Source organism: Colias eurytheme, chromosome 13 (genome assembly GCF_061535395.1).
Source record: "Colias eurytheme isolate Ceu_HAF_F1 chromosome 13, ilColEury1 Martin Lab GWU primary, whole genome shotgun sequence".
Lineage (NCBI taxonomy): Eukaryota > Metazoa > Arthropoda > Insecta > Lepidoptera > Pieridae > Colias > Colias eurytheme.
In genome coordinates, this window is record NC_142992.1 from 6,512,409 (window position 1) to 6,529,201 (window position 16,793).

The window sequence follows — 16,793 nt, forward strand, 5'->3', positions numbered from 1 at the left end:
CAATTTATTTTCATATCAATATTAATAATTCAATATGCGGCACTTATTGTTAAGTGTCACGTTACACGTATTGTTTATAATTTACATCATATGACCAAATTTTACATTTTAAAAATTCTAACGGCTTAATAATTTTAATGCACACATTGAAATATAAATCTATTCTAAAACATCGCAAAAAACGAACAATGTATGTATTGTTATCTTAAAGATGCGGGTCACATTACACATAACCTCACCTTGTCTATAATGTATGAACTAGCTAACATGAACACATTTTAAAAGAAAACATCTTTGATATAGATTTTTATCTGGGCTTATTGATTTCTTCTCAATATTATTGAAATGAAGCACGATAAATGCAACCACATTTTGATTGAATAAGTAAATAATTACAAAGATCCTATCAAAGAAAAAAATTCATCGAGAAATATCATATATACCATTTAAAATGAAAGTAATTATTCTCAATAGTCAAGGACGTCCATCTTTCAAAACTAATTTTTATCCACGGACTTTTACTTATGAATAATCATGATTCTAATCTAGCACCGGAACGTTCATCCTTATCTATTCTATCTATGAATTTCACAAATGAGATGATATTTTTTATTAAATACACAGGTAGTTGTTTGTGAATGGATTGTTATTGTATTAAAGAGCGTATCATTGTAACAGATGAAGTAACTACCATCAATAAATTGTTCTCCTCGTTACGTAACGGTTTAACAGTTTTATATCATTGTCCATTGTACGTAATTTATTAAATCAGATCCACTTAGTGCAACCCGCGCATGACTCAACCCTGTAGAAATTGTATTAAAACATCACGTGATCATTACTCATAAGCTACAGATTAAACTCAAAATTTCAATGCAATTTTCACTTAATGCCGCAAAAACTCCATAAGTTCAGCAGAAATATAATATTTTAATCATGAAAAAGGTCTTTCCTGAATCATAGAAACTCGGAACAAACGAACACCTATAGTGTGCAGATAGCGGTTTTATCGTCATAAACAACCTTTACAACAACCCGGAAGATAGGGTGAGGTTTAGTTTTAGGTGGTGGCTTATTGCAATTAGCGTTTCATTATAGAGGTATCATAAATACGAAACGTATAATGCGGTATTTCAAATTAGAGATTAAATCATTAACGTATATCATAGAACAGTTTGCCATTTTCTGTGGTAATAAAGGCAAGTCACGAGCTAAGTGTGACAAATGCATTTTCTTAGTGACGTTTTCTTAAATGCACTCAGCTTGAATCAATTAGTTACAGTTCAGTATAAATTAAATAATATGGAAACGTGATTCTGAACGTGTCTCGCTTTGTCTAATAGTGAGCAGTTACGAAGTATCGAAACTTATTGGCCAAATTACTATGATACTAAATTCCTTTGTACTGACACTGGTGGAATATCATAGCCTCACGAATACAACCTTTGTAGTATGATTACACTATTGTGCTGTACAAATTTAAAACATACGATTATATTTTAAGGGGTTCCGTACGTCAGAAAGTTAAAACGGAACCCCTATTAGGATCTATAACTTTGTTTTACCTTTGTCAAGTTGCCTTTTTCCCAGGAATTAAATTTCTTATGTAAATTTTGGTAAATACCCTACAGCCTATACAATCCTTAAAAAAAATTAGTGTTCCTTGAAAAAAAGTGGTGACATTCATTGCCTTCTGTGATGTTTTATCATAATAAAAGGTAATGTTTAAGTTTTAACTGTGATAATTCAAAGATTATCATACATATCTGTGATCTCCCTTGATCTCTGCACGCATCAAAATGTAAACTATGGCAATACCCAGTTTTAAATCCCGCTATCATGTACTAAATTTCACGTGCAATTTTGTCTATAAACTAATTAACTTGTAAACTTTATTGGAGCCTCATACCTACCTGATAAAACTTTTACTAGATCTTGTAAATTCTGATACATTTCTAGAAAAGAACATTCGAACAAGTTTGTTAACATGAGACAAGCGATTATATTATGCATGATTATAAACAATATGATATTGTATACGTAATTGAAATTATGAAAGTTGAATTAGCGGATTATAATTTGGAACTTTGGAACTTAATTCACGTATAGTACGTACATACCAATGTTTAATTTATATCTTGGTTGAATTCACTTAATTAAATTACTGTTTATAATTATTAATTACATCTTTAACGGGTCAGCTTCGTAGTGGGAATATTATGATAATACCACTTTACATATATGTGTCACTACCTATACATATACTTCTATCCAAATAATCTTTTATTTACGATAATCTTATGTACAAACAGTCTTGCAAATGTCAAACGTGTTTGTGAGAAAATCTACCTACTTATCATGAGAATATTCAAAAATAATTGAATATATTCTTACTTTATCCTTTACAAGTTTTCCCTTTTGGTAGTTTTTAAAAATCAAGCTAGTATAATAATTTATTGACAAAAAATCTAAATCATGTTACGAGAATTTATGTATGGCAATTTTAAACTAATAAACCTACATGTAAAATATCGGGTAATAATATTGTGAAGGACGTTGAAAATAGATTAGCGATAATTGACTTGTTTATAGCAGCTCGGTTCTTCTGGAATCGTTTTCATTATAACACTTATGAGAACACAATGCGTATAACGAAGCTAAAACTAAAGTGCTCGAATTGAAATGATTGATTTTTTATCATAGCGTTATTGAACCGGACTGAATATGTGTATACAGTAGGTACTTTATTTTTAACCAAACTTTTTTTGGGTTGCTTACAAAGTTTAGACATAGATACAAAAACCATCATTTATTTATGATTTATTATCAAGTGATTACTATATTGGAAAAGGTTGAAGTCGTGTTTTGTATAGTGGTTCATACTTCATGTGTAAGTGTAGTACCAATAAGTTCAGGTTCGAATTTCGATCCTCGGGAATGGTAAAGTTAATACTATAAAAATGTTTATAGGAATATAATATAAATAACCTGTGAAAAAGACCATTACGAGAAAATATTAAAATATTCTAAGAAATTCATCAATCATCAATCATCATAACTCATATTTATGTCCTTTCAATATTGGGCAAGTTAATTAGTATTTTTTTAGAAAACCTCTATGAAATAGAAAGTTAATTGAGATAAAACAAATGAGTAAGAACCAAAATACATTTATCTAAAATCTGTTATTATTAATTGCAATAAAAATTATTAAGTCCTTTGCCAAAGCGTAAAAATATTATTTAGATTTTTTTTTGTTTTTTTGGTGAATTGTTTAAATTAATTTCTTTTTAATTAGACTATTTACGTGAAATAATATATTTCTGTCTTAATATAACATGAAATAGACAATTATTTTTTAATTAGATAGTAAATATTATTTTGCTTTCGAAATTGTAGATACATTTACAGTATAATGAATTATACAATAAAATTTTCAAAAGTCACATTATTTTGCACAAACATGACAAAAACTGACCAAATAAATTTTAATAGTTACCTATGTAATACAACATAGATACAGATATAATATGAATATTTAGAGTATTGGATAGGTACCTTATAGTCTTACAAATCAATGAACATCATTATTTGGACGAGTTTATCATCCGCAATTTTATCATTGAAGGTCAGGTATTTTGGCCACATACCAACAAACTTTTCATAGTATCTAATATTCGATAATAATTAATGGTGAGAAAGTTATTTAGAATATTGAATTTAATAAAGATGACTTAAAGATGATTTCATTTTTATAGCAGGAAAGACTGTGTTACATATTCTTCCCACTTTATTCTGATCATCATCAGCAAGTAAAGTTGTGGGAACGGTCCTTAATTTGAATTCATCGTATATACCTACTCCTGTTTAATTATACAATAAAATGTTGAGTGAACTACAGCAAATTATTTTGACCACCCTCCGAGACCGCCTGCAATTCTCATTATGCAGTTCAAATTGCAAAAACCTATACGAGCGTTTGTGGGAAATAGAATATCGCAATTCTTATTGGATTACTGTTTTGTTGCCGTGTGGTAAGAGTGTCAAGGTGGGACATATAATACGATTCTGTCCCTAGCGACTACTTAGAGAATAATGCTCTTGCAATCTTATTTTAAATTAAATCCAAAGCCTCGAAGCGGATATAAAAATGGTATCCATTCATGATGTTGGTGACCCTGAGTATCGAAACGCGGAACCACAATCTCTTCGGTAAAAGCGAATTGATATTGCTTTTAAATCTGAGTATAAAAACTTTGCTGATTATTGAGATTTTCTATATAGGTACCATATTCAATTGTTTATTGAGCCTTGATATCTTGGCAGCAAAAATTTGATGTGTAATTGCTGCTTGCTTGTTTAGCTATTTTAATTTCATAATTATGACCATTATACGAGCCGATTTCTATAATTTTGATAAGTATCTTAAAATTATACGAGATCAAAAACGTAACGCATATTTAATAACTTGTTTTACGCTTATGTTGTGTTTATAGAGCTACCTACAATCTTAGTGGAAAAAACAAGGTTATCTGTCTGCGAAAATCAGAAGTACGTAATCGTATAACCTTAAACAAGTTTACACTGCAACAGTTGAGCTAAACATTTCCATTCTCACCTGCTCCACATGAATTCTTCCAGAAGTCGTAAAATTTGCTACACGAACACATCTTTTATCCTCACTTTCCACTAACGTCAAAGTATTTTTAAACTTCACCGTAAAGTTTCGCAACGACTCAGTCGATCAGCTGGGTACAGAGAGTGTTTATTACTGAGGAACTTTTATTCATCTGCTGGAAAGCAGTGTATGTAAACATGTCAGTGTAACGGATGAGATCGCGGTCGCTTTTGTACCGTTGGAGCGTAGAAAGCGAGGAGCGCGTGTCTGCGGTCTTGGTCAGTCATCGTACCGGACAGTACGACGAGGACGGCCGGTCGCGAGTCCGAGCATATGGTTCGAACGACAATGGCGCGGCGTGTTTACGATGCGAGCGCCCTCCAAAGACTGCCGGTTCAGGTTGCCGCGGCGCCTATACAGACTACTCACTACAGTGTACAGACCCGAGATCTTACACTGATTCAATCGGATATAACCAGAGGGAAATGAACGAATTTCGGTGCCATATGATGAGATTATTACTGATGGAAATGACGGCACGTCTGTGATATACATTAAATTGCTTATTTAATATGCGTGAAATTACAATTTGAGAAGCGCAGCCTCTAAGAGATTAACGTTCGCATTACGTTTATCATAACTTCAACCACACTTTACCCAACTGTTTTTCTCAGCTATCTTCAGTAATTTATCACAAGTATTGCAATATGTCACTTTATACATATTCTCAGTGATTTTGTATAAATTTTGCATATTGTTCCAATAACACAATACGCAAGTCAGCATTTACAGTATCCTACTGGTATTCCCTACAGGCTACAATGATTGTTATACTTGGTCACAGAATAATAACTAGTAGCTAGCTAACTTGGTACTTACCTATTTTAGTTATGTTCAAAAGTAACTATAAGTTCAGTCAACAGTTTCTTTAATCTAATATGAAGGTACCTACGATTAGAATTGTATATTATATTATACGTTATTTTTCCAATTAACTAAAATATTAGAAATGTACATTAAACAGCTTTTAGGCTTATTCAGTTTTTTATATTACTTGTTAATTTTTATCTTCTAATTAATAATTATTTTGTACGAAATTATCTTTGTAACTTAATCATGACATTAATTCAACGTAACGGTAAAAATTAGAAAATACTGTAACGTTTTTCTTTAGCGAAGATACAAAGCCTGAGGTCAGGGCTGTTTAAGTGTGTTAATGTTCGAGGACAAATGGATTTCTTGTAAAAAAATAATACTTTTCTTATTAAAAAAAATATTTAAAAAAAATAAAGATTATTTGACTCAAAAACAAAAACACGAGGAAAATACAGATCATATAATTTGTAGGTACATATTGAGTTAAATAAGACAACATCCATAAAGACCTTTAGGGTAGGTATTTAAGTATTATAATATTATGCTATAAGGCTTAGAGTAATAAAATCAATGGCACATTTTGTAATATGTTTGTCAAGATAGTAATAAAACATCGATCGGCCAATTGTTTGTCGAATTATACACAATGAATAGTTCCATAATCCATACACGTCCAAGGTTATAAGAACACAGGATTGATGATAATTTACAACCACTAGGTACATGAAGCTTTTGTATCCCAAAAAATAGTAAAAAAGCCATTTAGATATACATATGGAGACGACACCGCCTACATCACTTATGTTCCGCTCAACATAAGCCATATGGTTTAACTGCACGCTCATTTTTATTTGTTTTAAAGTGAAATGCATCAAATATGCCTTCGTGTGTGTTACGATATTGCACAAATAATACAAATAATACGGAAAAGTGACTAACATAACTTAACATCGGTAAGTACCTAACTAGATAATAATTTTTAAAACTTAGAGCAAAAAAATGGCGCACAGATTTTGTTCGTGGTGTTTCCTCCATACGTAGTAATATAATCTCAATGAAAAAAGCACGTATTAATAAGACAAACATGAAATTATTGCCTTGCCACCGATCCTTGATAAGTGTATAAAGTTTGATTTATATTCGTTTAAAGTGGGTCTTGCTCTTATTTTAAAACAGTCGATTTCATACAAGCATACAAGCATAGAAACATAGATAAAGCTAATAAAATCGTGTTAAAAATGCAGGTAATACACATGATCAAACAAAATAAACCGCGTAACTTTATCCCGGATTAAGGAAGAAGCCGTATGAGGACCATCCGTATCTTTCACCTGTCCTGTATGCACTGCATTCCCTACGGCCTACACCATGCGATGGCATGTTAAAGAAATATTCTTCACACTTCGACATGCGAGTTTTACATTCTTTTTTTCGCTTTATTATGGCTTCAATGGTAGTTGTTAGCTTCGAATAATTGGAATTTCTTTATAATTAGCCCGAAAACGAATTATTTATTGATATCATCGTGTTTTGGCTATGAATCTAAATTACACTTTTCGTAATCATTTCATTTGGGTAGTTATAAATAATATATATATATATATATATATACAGGGTGTCCCGCTCTTGGTATACTAAGCGCGAAGGAACTTGTAGTTTTGCATACACTGATCACGTAAGAAATACTTTAAAAAAAAATTACGTCCAAAATTTTTTGCTAAATTTTTCCTGAAAATCCATGTTTTCTTCTCTAGCTTCGCGCAGCCGGCATATACCGCTTCTCTAATATGAGCATTTTATCTATGAAAACATAATCTTAAACGATAGCTCACGTGCTGGTGGCAAAGTTGGGCGGCTCGCTTGTTATGGGTGTACACATAGAGTTTTAAGAATTCATCTATTTGAAAAAAAAATGCATCTGGAATTTTTTAATTATTTTTTACGTACTCAGCGTATGCAAAACTATAACCTCCTTTGAGCTTAGTATACCAACAGTGGGACACCCTGTATATATATATATATATATCTACATATATAATTTCCTCGTTTTTCATTGTAATAGTAGGTAGCTTCATCCTGCAGTTATATTCATTACCCGGAAAATAAGAGAGCCTGTGTTGCTCTAGGTCCCAAGTCCCAACTTTCATTCATGTGCTTAATTTTATCAAAATCCATTCAGCTAATACACTGACATGACGTGATGGACTAACTATTATACATTCGTCCTTTCATTCGTGTTTATAATATTATAAATATTAAATTAAGAACATTAGCATGTTCTTGAAATTAATTATTATTGAAATTCATAATTTCTTAGTTATTCATTAAGCCTTAAAATTAATTTTTCTTCCAGATACAAAAGCATTACACGGCTGGTAAGAAAGTTTATATTTTTTAAACTGATAACAACGTTATGACGCATGCGGCTTGACTCTATTGCACCTGTTTGATTAATTAAATAGTACTAACGGAAAATGAACTAAGCATAACTCCAACGCGTTTGTATTGGCACTTGGCAGTATTCAAGGTTGGCCTACCATAAGATATTATAATTGTATTGTCATTTATAGATCGGGAAGTATTTAGCCGTTGGTGACGTAGCCGCCTGCCCCGCCTACCGGTAGAGAATTACCATTTATCTATTATATTTACAAAATTAATTTAATATAATCAGTTGACACGATACATTTTGCAAATATGAATAAATCTGACGTAGAGAGTTGAACGTGAAGAAGGAAGTATAAAAATTGAGGAATGTACGCATATATTTCGATAATATAACAAAGAAATCCTACACAGGATTTCGAATGGGGTTCCTACTCATTTTTGATGACCGTTTTAGATAATTTTAAGGTCTCAACTGAAGAAGGAAACAATATTTTACTTCTATTTGTAGAAGTATTCAATATTCACACAATTTCTGTCACTGACGTTTTTAAAGAATAATGAGATTATTTTCGGATTTATGCTCATATCTAGAATGACTTTTAGAGCAAGCGCGCATGGGCTAGTATGAAAGTGCGCGCACGTAGCGACGCAACTCCCCATACAATTGATGGGAGAGACAAAATAGTTGCGGAGACAAAGTTGCTCGGGCGCGCTAGCTCTTAATTGTTGTCTGATGATGTCATTTGGATTGGAGGTAGTTCACAGGGCCTTTTTACTTAAAGGTTCAGAATATGTTTGTAGGTTCTTTTACCTACGTATTTTTTCAATACAATTTGGAAGGTGAAGTGAAAGAAATCGGGAATATAAAATTCATTAATCAAATGAAAGGATTTTTGCCATCGTATGAATTCGTTAAATCCATTAACGAAATTGGTGATATCGCTAACCAATCCATTATATAATTTCTACCTACCATGTACCACCTCTCTTTATATGTTCTGTGCACGTACCTATAACCACCTATAGGCTATAACCCTATAAGCACTTAAACAGAAAAACACTCGACAATGACATTGAGTATGATACACAATACAAATCGCAACACAAATAACAATATCATATCGTAATACGTAATATAATGTAACAAAGCAAATCATACGAATAAACTAAGACTTTTACTCTTCATGGCTCTGTTTACGATAGATTTTCCATTAAAAGATAGCTCCTACGTAACATACAACATATCAAAATGTACAACGTATTCATATTCCGCATTTCATGTGTGCATTTCAATTAATTGATTAGTATGGATAGTGTATAGCAGTGTGTAGTAACATTCAGACGAGAATACACAATATGACGTACCTAGCTGGCAAACGTTGAGGTGTAGGGAGGGACCACCATGCATTCTCTCATGATGGCATCTGTAAGGTGTCTCTGGCATGCCACTTACCTGCAAAAAAAGAATTTTATGCTATGAACGATGTGGTAGCAAAACTTAAATTTTAATTGTAAATTCAAAGTAATTTAATGCTGAAGGAAGGCTGAAGGTAATAAAATATATTATTATAATTAATGATGTTTTGAATAACCTCTATACAATATTTCAGCTGCAGCAGTTGCAGTAGTGTAAACTACAATAATTACAGTATTTTCATAAGGGCGCGTTCCCACTATGTCGTAACGACTAATTTATCGTTCGACGACTGTCGTCTCTACCTGTTCCCATTATAACGATTGTTTGTCGTCAACATTTTTATCGTTAAGCGACTGTCGTATCTAGCTGTTCCCATTGGATCGCGACGACATTTTATCGTTTCCTGGCAGTCGCTTTGTCGTTTACACATCATAAGCAAGCTACAAATCTAGTCGCCTCTGCGTTCGCTTGTTGATTACTAGTGCGTTTACTCCCCTGAGTTCAATGGACGTCATAGAGTTGCCGTCCACGATTTTTTTATCGTTTTACGACTGTCGTGTTTGCCGTTCCCACTGTCACGACAAAGTGTCGTCACTGCAAAAACTGTCGTAGACGACAGTAAATTGTGTCGTTCTAAATGTGAACACCTCCATTTAAACATATAAGCCACGACACTTAAAACTACACGATTATCTGTCGTCACGACACGGTGGGAACGCGCCCTAAGGGTTTATCAATATTAGCGTTTACAAAGTTAAGTGTTGTATTGTAATTTTACTTAGTTTTATAAAGAGTTTAGTTTGAGTTTGAGTTTGTTTGTTTGAATTCTTAAAACATCCAGCTTGAGATATTATAATTTAAGGGTAAGTTAAGTCAGATAATATTGACACATGATATTCCTCTTTATTACAAATGTTTGCAAATTTTATAGATGATGACGTACTGAAGTAATAAAATGAAATTTATACGTGTTACGTGATCAAAGCAAACATGTTAACACGTGATTTATATACACAGGTATAATATAGTTGACAATTTAAAAGCCTTTTGTTGTGTCTGCCTAATAAAATAATCTAATACACACAACCGTATTTGGTTAAATGAACATTTATCTTTAAAAAGTAAATATTTTTTTAACGAATTACAAGGTTTAATTATATCGCGCGAGCGTATCTGATACACATTGCGGAATATTTGTTATATTACATATAAAAATATATTTATGGATATAATTTTTTTTTGGAATCAGCTAAAATGTGCATCGTCAGGTCATAGTTATCTCTATAATACTAGCATAGTGCGGCTCGCAGACATGACATAATGTGCACATAAGTGTGAGATAAGTATAAAATGTACGTTATAGAAATAATATACGTAATTAACATTTTACTCTACAACCCTTCATGCATTCCGCGTGACATATAATGTAAAAGTAACATAACGTAGGAATATAATATTAAACTGTCGCATACAGAGATTGAAATTGAATTCGTAGTTCGTGCAGGCGATTCAATTAAAACAACGGTGCCACGATATTTGCTTAACCCACTGCTAGCCTAGGACGGTTATAAAAAAGAAAATTGGCTCTGAAACTGTAACTTGGTCATATAGTTGGAGGTTCGTATTTCATCTTCGAAGTAAACTATCCAATGAAACGCATGACGGCAATTTACTATACTTATCATCAATTTTAACAAAATTACCTTTTGATAAGCTCTTTTATTTATTAAATAAAGTATATTATTATATAAAACTTTAGTAGGTAAATAATTAAGTATCTTATTTCGAATCAAAAAAAGTTTGCTTTGATTAGAAAGTCATTTTTTTTTTCAGTTTTAAACACAAAAAATAATCGGCAACTAGAAAGCATTATTTTTTCTTTATCTAATTGATCCTTAAATTTAATGAGGTTGAAATTTTAATTGATGAAATATGAAGACTAGTTTTGAGAATCCAAACTTTAAACTTGATTAAATTATTTGTGGACTTAAAAAATCTTTCATTAATCGAGATAAAAAATGTAGAACGATTTTATTATTGGAGCAAATACTTAACGACGCAAAACATCTTTGCCTAACATACAGAACAGGAGTAACGTTTTATAAAAATGAATCAGGTAAATCGTATGGTTATTTGTTGTTGAGCATGTTGTTAAAACATAAAAGCATACATTAGGATATTTTAATACAGTGACCGCTGACCTGGTGTACGATGACCTCGATAACCTACACTCAATTTTACTATGTCATTTCAGGGTACGCTGGCTACCATAGATCGATACCTACTCAATGCTTTGTTTAAGAAATATTGATCCCTTCGAAGCAATATTCAATTTGCTTACTTCAAAGTATTTGTTAAGATGATATGGAAGTTGACGTTTGAGTTCATTGCCCATAATATTTTATAAGACAATGTATGCCTCGCAACGGTTAATCACCTGTTAAATGATAACAGTATTTACTTTAAAATGTAATTTATAAAATCTTCACCTATTAGAGAAATCAATATTTACCTAGATCCTACAATTTAGTACACGAGAATAAAAAAAAAATTGAAACAAAAAAGTATAAAAGGTTTAATTAATAAGTAATTATATAATAATTAACAAAACAAACAAACAACTATTGATCGCTCTATTTGATTAAAAATTATTTTTTTTGTACTTAAATCGTCCGTTTTAGCAGTACACACATAAAGTGTGAAAGGTTGCCACTGTACCCGGAGTATATTTAGAAAACCGTTTCTAAAATTATCTTTAATCGATACATCCTGGTTTCGTCTAGACCATGAGTATCGAACCTTTTGATTTGTAAGTATATTTTAATGTTTTCTTTTTAAAATATACCTACACTTAAAAGTACATAATATTCTTATTATCGACTATCGTTTTTACTGAAAAAAAAAAGTGACATTCATCTTTGCATAAATATTCATAACTCATTGTGCTAAGAAAAAAAAATAAACTTATTAACGATGAATTTAACCAAACCTAACTGTTAGTTAATATGTAGGGTATATGTTATATTTTTTGCATAATACGAAATTGTTAATTATTAATAATTGTCAGTTGGCTCTATGATGTTTATAAACATAAAATATTTAATGATGCTTAATTATTGACATAAGATCATTACATTTCTTTCGATGATTAATTATTGTAGTTAAACGCCTTTTAGTTCGGGTTGGAAGGCCTATGTCGTAAAGGTTTTACACACCTGACTAAGACGGACAAATACGATGTGTAGAGGGAAGTTCCCTGATTTACCTCACACATAGGGACTTTACACTGTACACACGATTTCATAATTTATTATTTATTCACGTATTATTAATACCTACGTTACGTATGTAACTACGAGTCATATAATTAGTAAATCACAGTCATCTTTCGTCGCGTTTATCGGTTAAATGATTATTGATATATACCTCGTAGAAGTTGTAGATAACAGATAGGTACATACTTACATAGTTAAAACTTTAAATGGATATAATATTAAATCCTATTGTTGATCGTTGCCTTTTCCATATAGCAATAACTGACCGCATTGCCATAAAACATAAGGTTATTAGAATATATCTAATTACACAAGATCTAATTTTAAAAACTCTTAGCAAGGCACTTATTTGTTAGAATAAGCCAAAAACCTTATAATGTTAAAATTAATAAGCTCTAATGATGAAGGTACTGATTATATATTGACATAATAAATAAATCATTATTGGCATTGAACTTGACCGGACACACATACGCTAGCGGGTCAAGTCTCTTACCATTAAGCTGTCGATCAGTGAGCGTGTCTTCTTCATCCCACCAAGGCTGTTCCTGAATTCTTCTCGTAGACCGATCCAAATTCCCATAATATTGAAACTCCATAGTCAAAATTACACTTCGCGATTCGCTTATACAAGGACACGATGTACATCACATCTCGCATAAGGTTTACGCGATACTGATTTGTTATTAACTTGGAGACTAAACAGAAATGAGATAAAAGTGACACTATTGGCGCTGATTAATTAAATAGCGACCAGCTATGCAAGTCAACGAGTCAAAGTAAATTATGCACTTATTCGGAAGTATTTTTCTATACATCGTAGACTAGATGTATAGCCTTGGCAGTAAGATAACATTTGAACCGCTACATAATATTGTTGTCGATCGACGGCTCCTCAAACATTATAAGGCGCTACAACAAACACGATCTCTTGCTTTTACATACAAAGGTTTCTTTGACACGATATCTGTTTACACTACACGATAGTTTTCTTTGATGTATTTTAATATGAAAGTAACGATTTTTATGGTAAACTTGTATGTAGATATATTTTAAACTTTGATGAACACTTCAGACGCAACGTCCACTAGCTAATAAGCGACGCTTAGACCTCATTCACACGAGAGCTTTTTTAACGTCCGTTAAAAAAGCGTCCAAATAGAACAAATGCATTCCCAAGTATATGTTCACACGTCAGCGCTTTTAAAGCGCGACGCTTTTTTATCGCGCAGTGTTCTATTTTCAACGCTCGGCGTTGGGCGTTAAATAAAATAGACCATAGGAAACTTCTTACTATTATTCAGACGAGCGCTAAAAAAGCGCCGGCGCTGCGTTCAGTATGCCGCACGCTCGCTCAGCGGTAGCACGTGTTTGTTGTGCTTATAATCAGAGGCGGCTCGTGACAAAATTTTATGGGTGTTCACTTGAAATAAAACACTGAAAATACATGGTGTAAAGCAGTACATTTATCAAAAAAATTACTTATAAAGGAAATACATACGTCTTTCTTTTTGGTGTGCAAAAATATCTATAACTTAAAGCGACAAGACATTCGTAAATATCTGTTGTTGCTTTCATCACAACCACACAACCACGGTGTTTTCACATATTGTTCAGATTTAAACACACGCGTATATGTTTTCGTTTTTGTCGTACATTTTTGCGTAAGATCAAGTTCAGGCCGTGGCGGTCCCATAGCTTTACATTCAAGCCGAATTTGTAACGTTTTATCACACTTTTTAATGAACGCCACATTATAATTATTGTTCATTTTAACACTCACAAGTAATACTGATAACTACAGGCTATTTCAACACGTATTTTATAATTTTAATTAGAAAATTGCATGAATCGCGCGCGAGCATTGAAGTTGACTCGAGTGTTTGTTTATATTAATAGAAGTGGTAACTGGCAACGTCGCACCGCGCCGCGCGCGCTATCGCTGTCCTGCCGGGCGGTAAAAACGAACCGGCAACGTTTGCGGGTGCGCCGCTCTGAATTTTGCTACTTTTCCATAGAAAATCTTTTGTTTCACGCGCAGGGCTTTGGCAAAACCCTCTCTTTCACTCCTATTGGATTTCGTATTAGGAAATGTACTAAATCTTTTTTCATTGGATCGCAATCGTGAGCGCACCGCTTCGCGCGTTACATTAATACAGTAGGTATTATACAGGTGTATGGGATGATGGAATGATGGATATATTCATTGGTATTAACAGTAGTTTTAAAGATTACGATTGATTTTAAATAGTAATAATTAATGTTAATAATTAAATTAAGGAGTATGATTTTATTATAATTATTTATGGGAGTTCACTGCACCAGCGCTCCTTAGGGCGAGCCGCCTCTGCTTATAATCATCAGAAAATCGATACGATGTCGTGGATTGTTGATCCCGAACTATTAATTATAGATGTGGAGTCGCGTCCGTTCCTGTATTCAAAATCGTTATAGACATTTGAAAATAATTAAAAAAATTCCGGGGTATTGCCTTAACTCTTCGTACAGTGTCACAAACTGCCCTTTTAAGTATCTCTGTTCATTCAGAGGATGTACCCAGAATGCCTTTTGTTTTCTTTTTCGTCTTTTAATAACACAAATCGCTAGTGCCAATCTTTCTTTCTTTCTTTCTTTCAAATATACCTAACATATAAAAATTAAAACAGTAGGTATTTTTATCATATTCCTTTAAGTAACATGTTTATCGATGACGAGTTTGAACAAATACCTAAGTAGGTACCTACAAGTGGTTTATTAAGAACAAACTTTCCGAGGAATTCTAAGCAAATATAATAATATAAATATCATAAAGATATTACGCAACTGACATTACGTAATTATTTTAGCAGAAACCATTTCCACGTCTTACTGAAGCCAGAGACGAGACATGAGTGATTTTAAAGCGTTAGTATGAACAACCACAGAGAGAACGTTGCGTTAAAACCCGGCGTTGGCGCTTTTTAAACGTTCTCTCTGTGGTTGTTCATACTAACGCTTTAAAATCACTCATGTCTCGTCTCTGGCTTCAGTAAGACGTGGAAATGGTTTCTGCTAAAATAATTACGTAATGTCAGTTGCGTAATATCTTTATGATATTTATATTATTATATTTGCTTAGAATTCCTCGGAAAGTTTGTTCTTAATAAACCACTTGTAGGTACCTACTTAGGTATTTGTTCAAACTCGTCATCGATAAACATGTTACTTAAAGGAATATGATAAAAATACCTACTGTTTTAATTTTTATATGTTAGGTATATTTGAAAGAAAGAAAGAAAGAAAGATTGGCACTAGCGATTTGTGTTATTAAAAGACGAAAATGAAAACAAAAGGCATTCTGGGTACATCCTCTGAATGAACAGAGATACTTAAAAGGGCAGTTTGTGACACTGTACGAAGAGTTAAGGCAATACCCCGGAATTTTTTTAATTATTTTCAAATGTCTATAACGATTTTGAATACAGGAACGGACGAGACTCCACATCTATAATTAATAGTTCGGGATCAACAATCCACGACATCGTATCGATTTTCTGATGATTATAAGCACAACAAACACGTGCTACCGCTGAGCGAGCGTGCGGCATACTGAACGCAGCGCCGGCGCTTTTTTAGCGCTCGTCTGAATAATAGTAAGAAGTTTCCTATGGTCTATTTTATTTAACGCCCAACGCCGAGCGTTGAAAATAGAACACTGCGCGATAAAAAAGCGTCGCGCTTTAAAAGCGCTGACGTGTGAACATATACTTGGGAATGCATTTGTTCTATTTGGACGCTTTTTTAACGGACGTTAAAAAAGCTCTCGTGTGAATGAGGTCTAAGTTTGTCAACTCATTATATTATTTCCCTAGGTATTGTATTATTAAACAACTACACATAGGTAACTACGTACGTTTTGTAAGAATCTTTTGTTCTGAGGTACCTACTCGAGATAAAAGCTAACAGAAATACAGATTTAATATGTTTAACATCGCTAATATTTTAACAGATACGAAGTTAAGAACAAACAAAAGAGCCGTTTTTCCATACAAACGTCCCTGTTTCCTCCCTGGATTGTGCCACTAGAGCAATATTTATATTTTGTGGTAACGATTTTGATGCGGTTTTTTTACAGAGTGATTCGAGAGGACCACAGACATAGATCTATGTCTGTGGAGAGGACGATTTAAGCGCTTGAGCTTGAGGAGAGCTAGTAAATAAAATAATTTATAAGTATTTG

General features: G+C 32.7%; 1 protein-coding gene across 5 annotated transcripts in view; it reads right to left on the reverse strand.

Moving 5' to 3' along the window:
- The window catches only part of LOC149903424 (uncharacterized), a 61,352-nt gene that overhangs the window by 30,519 nt on the left and 14,040 nt on the right, over window positions 1–16,793 (reverse strand). Inside the window, exons 1-2 of one of the 5 annotated variants that reach the window (XM_090108733.1) lie at window positions 13,071–13,219; window positions 9,248–9,335 (exon numbers count right to left, since the gene is read on the reverse strand). The exons of 1 other annotated variant lie outside the window; for it this stretch is intronic. In XM_090108733.1, coding sequence (XP_089964859.1) covers window positions 9,248–9,335; window positions 13,071–13,157 — 175 coding nt within the window. In that variant the 5' untranslated portion in view covers window positions 13,158–13,219. Of the gene's footprint in view, window positions 1–4,618; window positions 5,018–9,247; window positions 9,336–13,070; window positions 13,220–16,793 lie in introns of those variants that run through there. 3 more of the 5 variants (XM_090108727.1, XM_090108728.1, XM_090108730.1) reach the window with 3 other exon arrangements.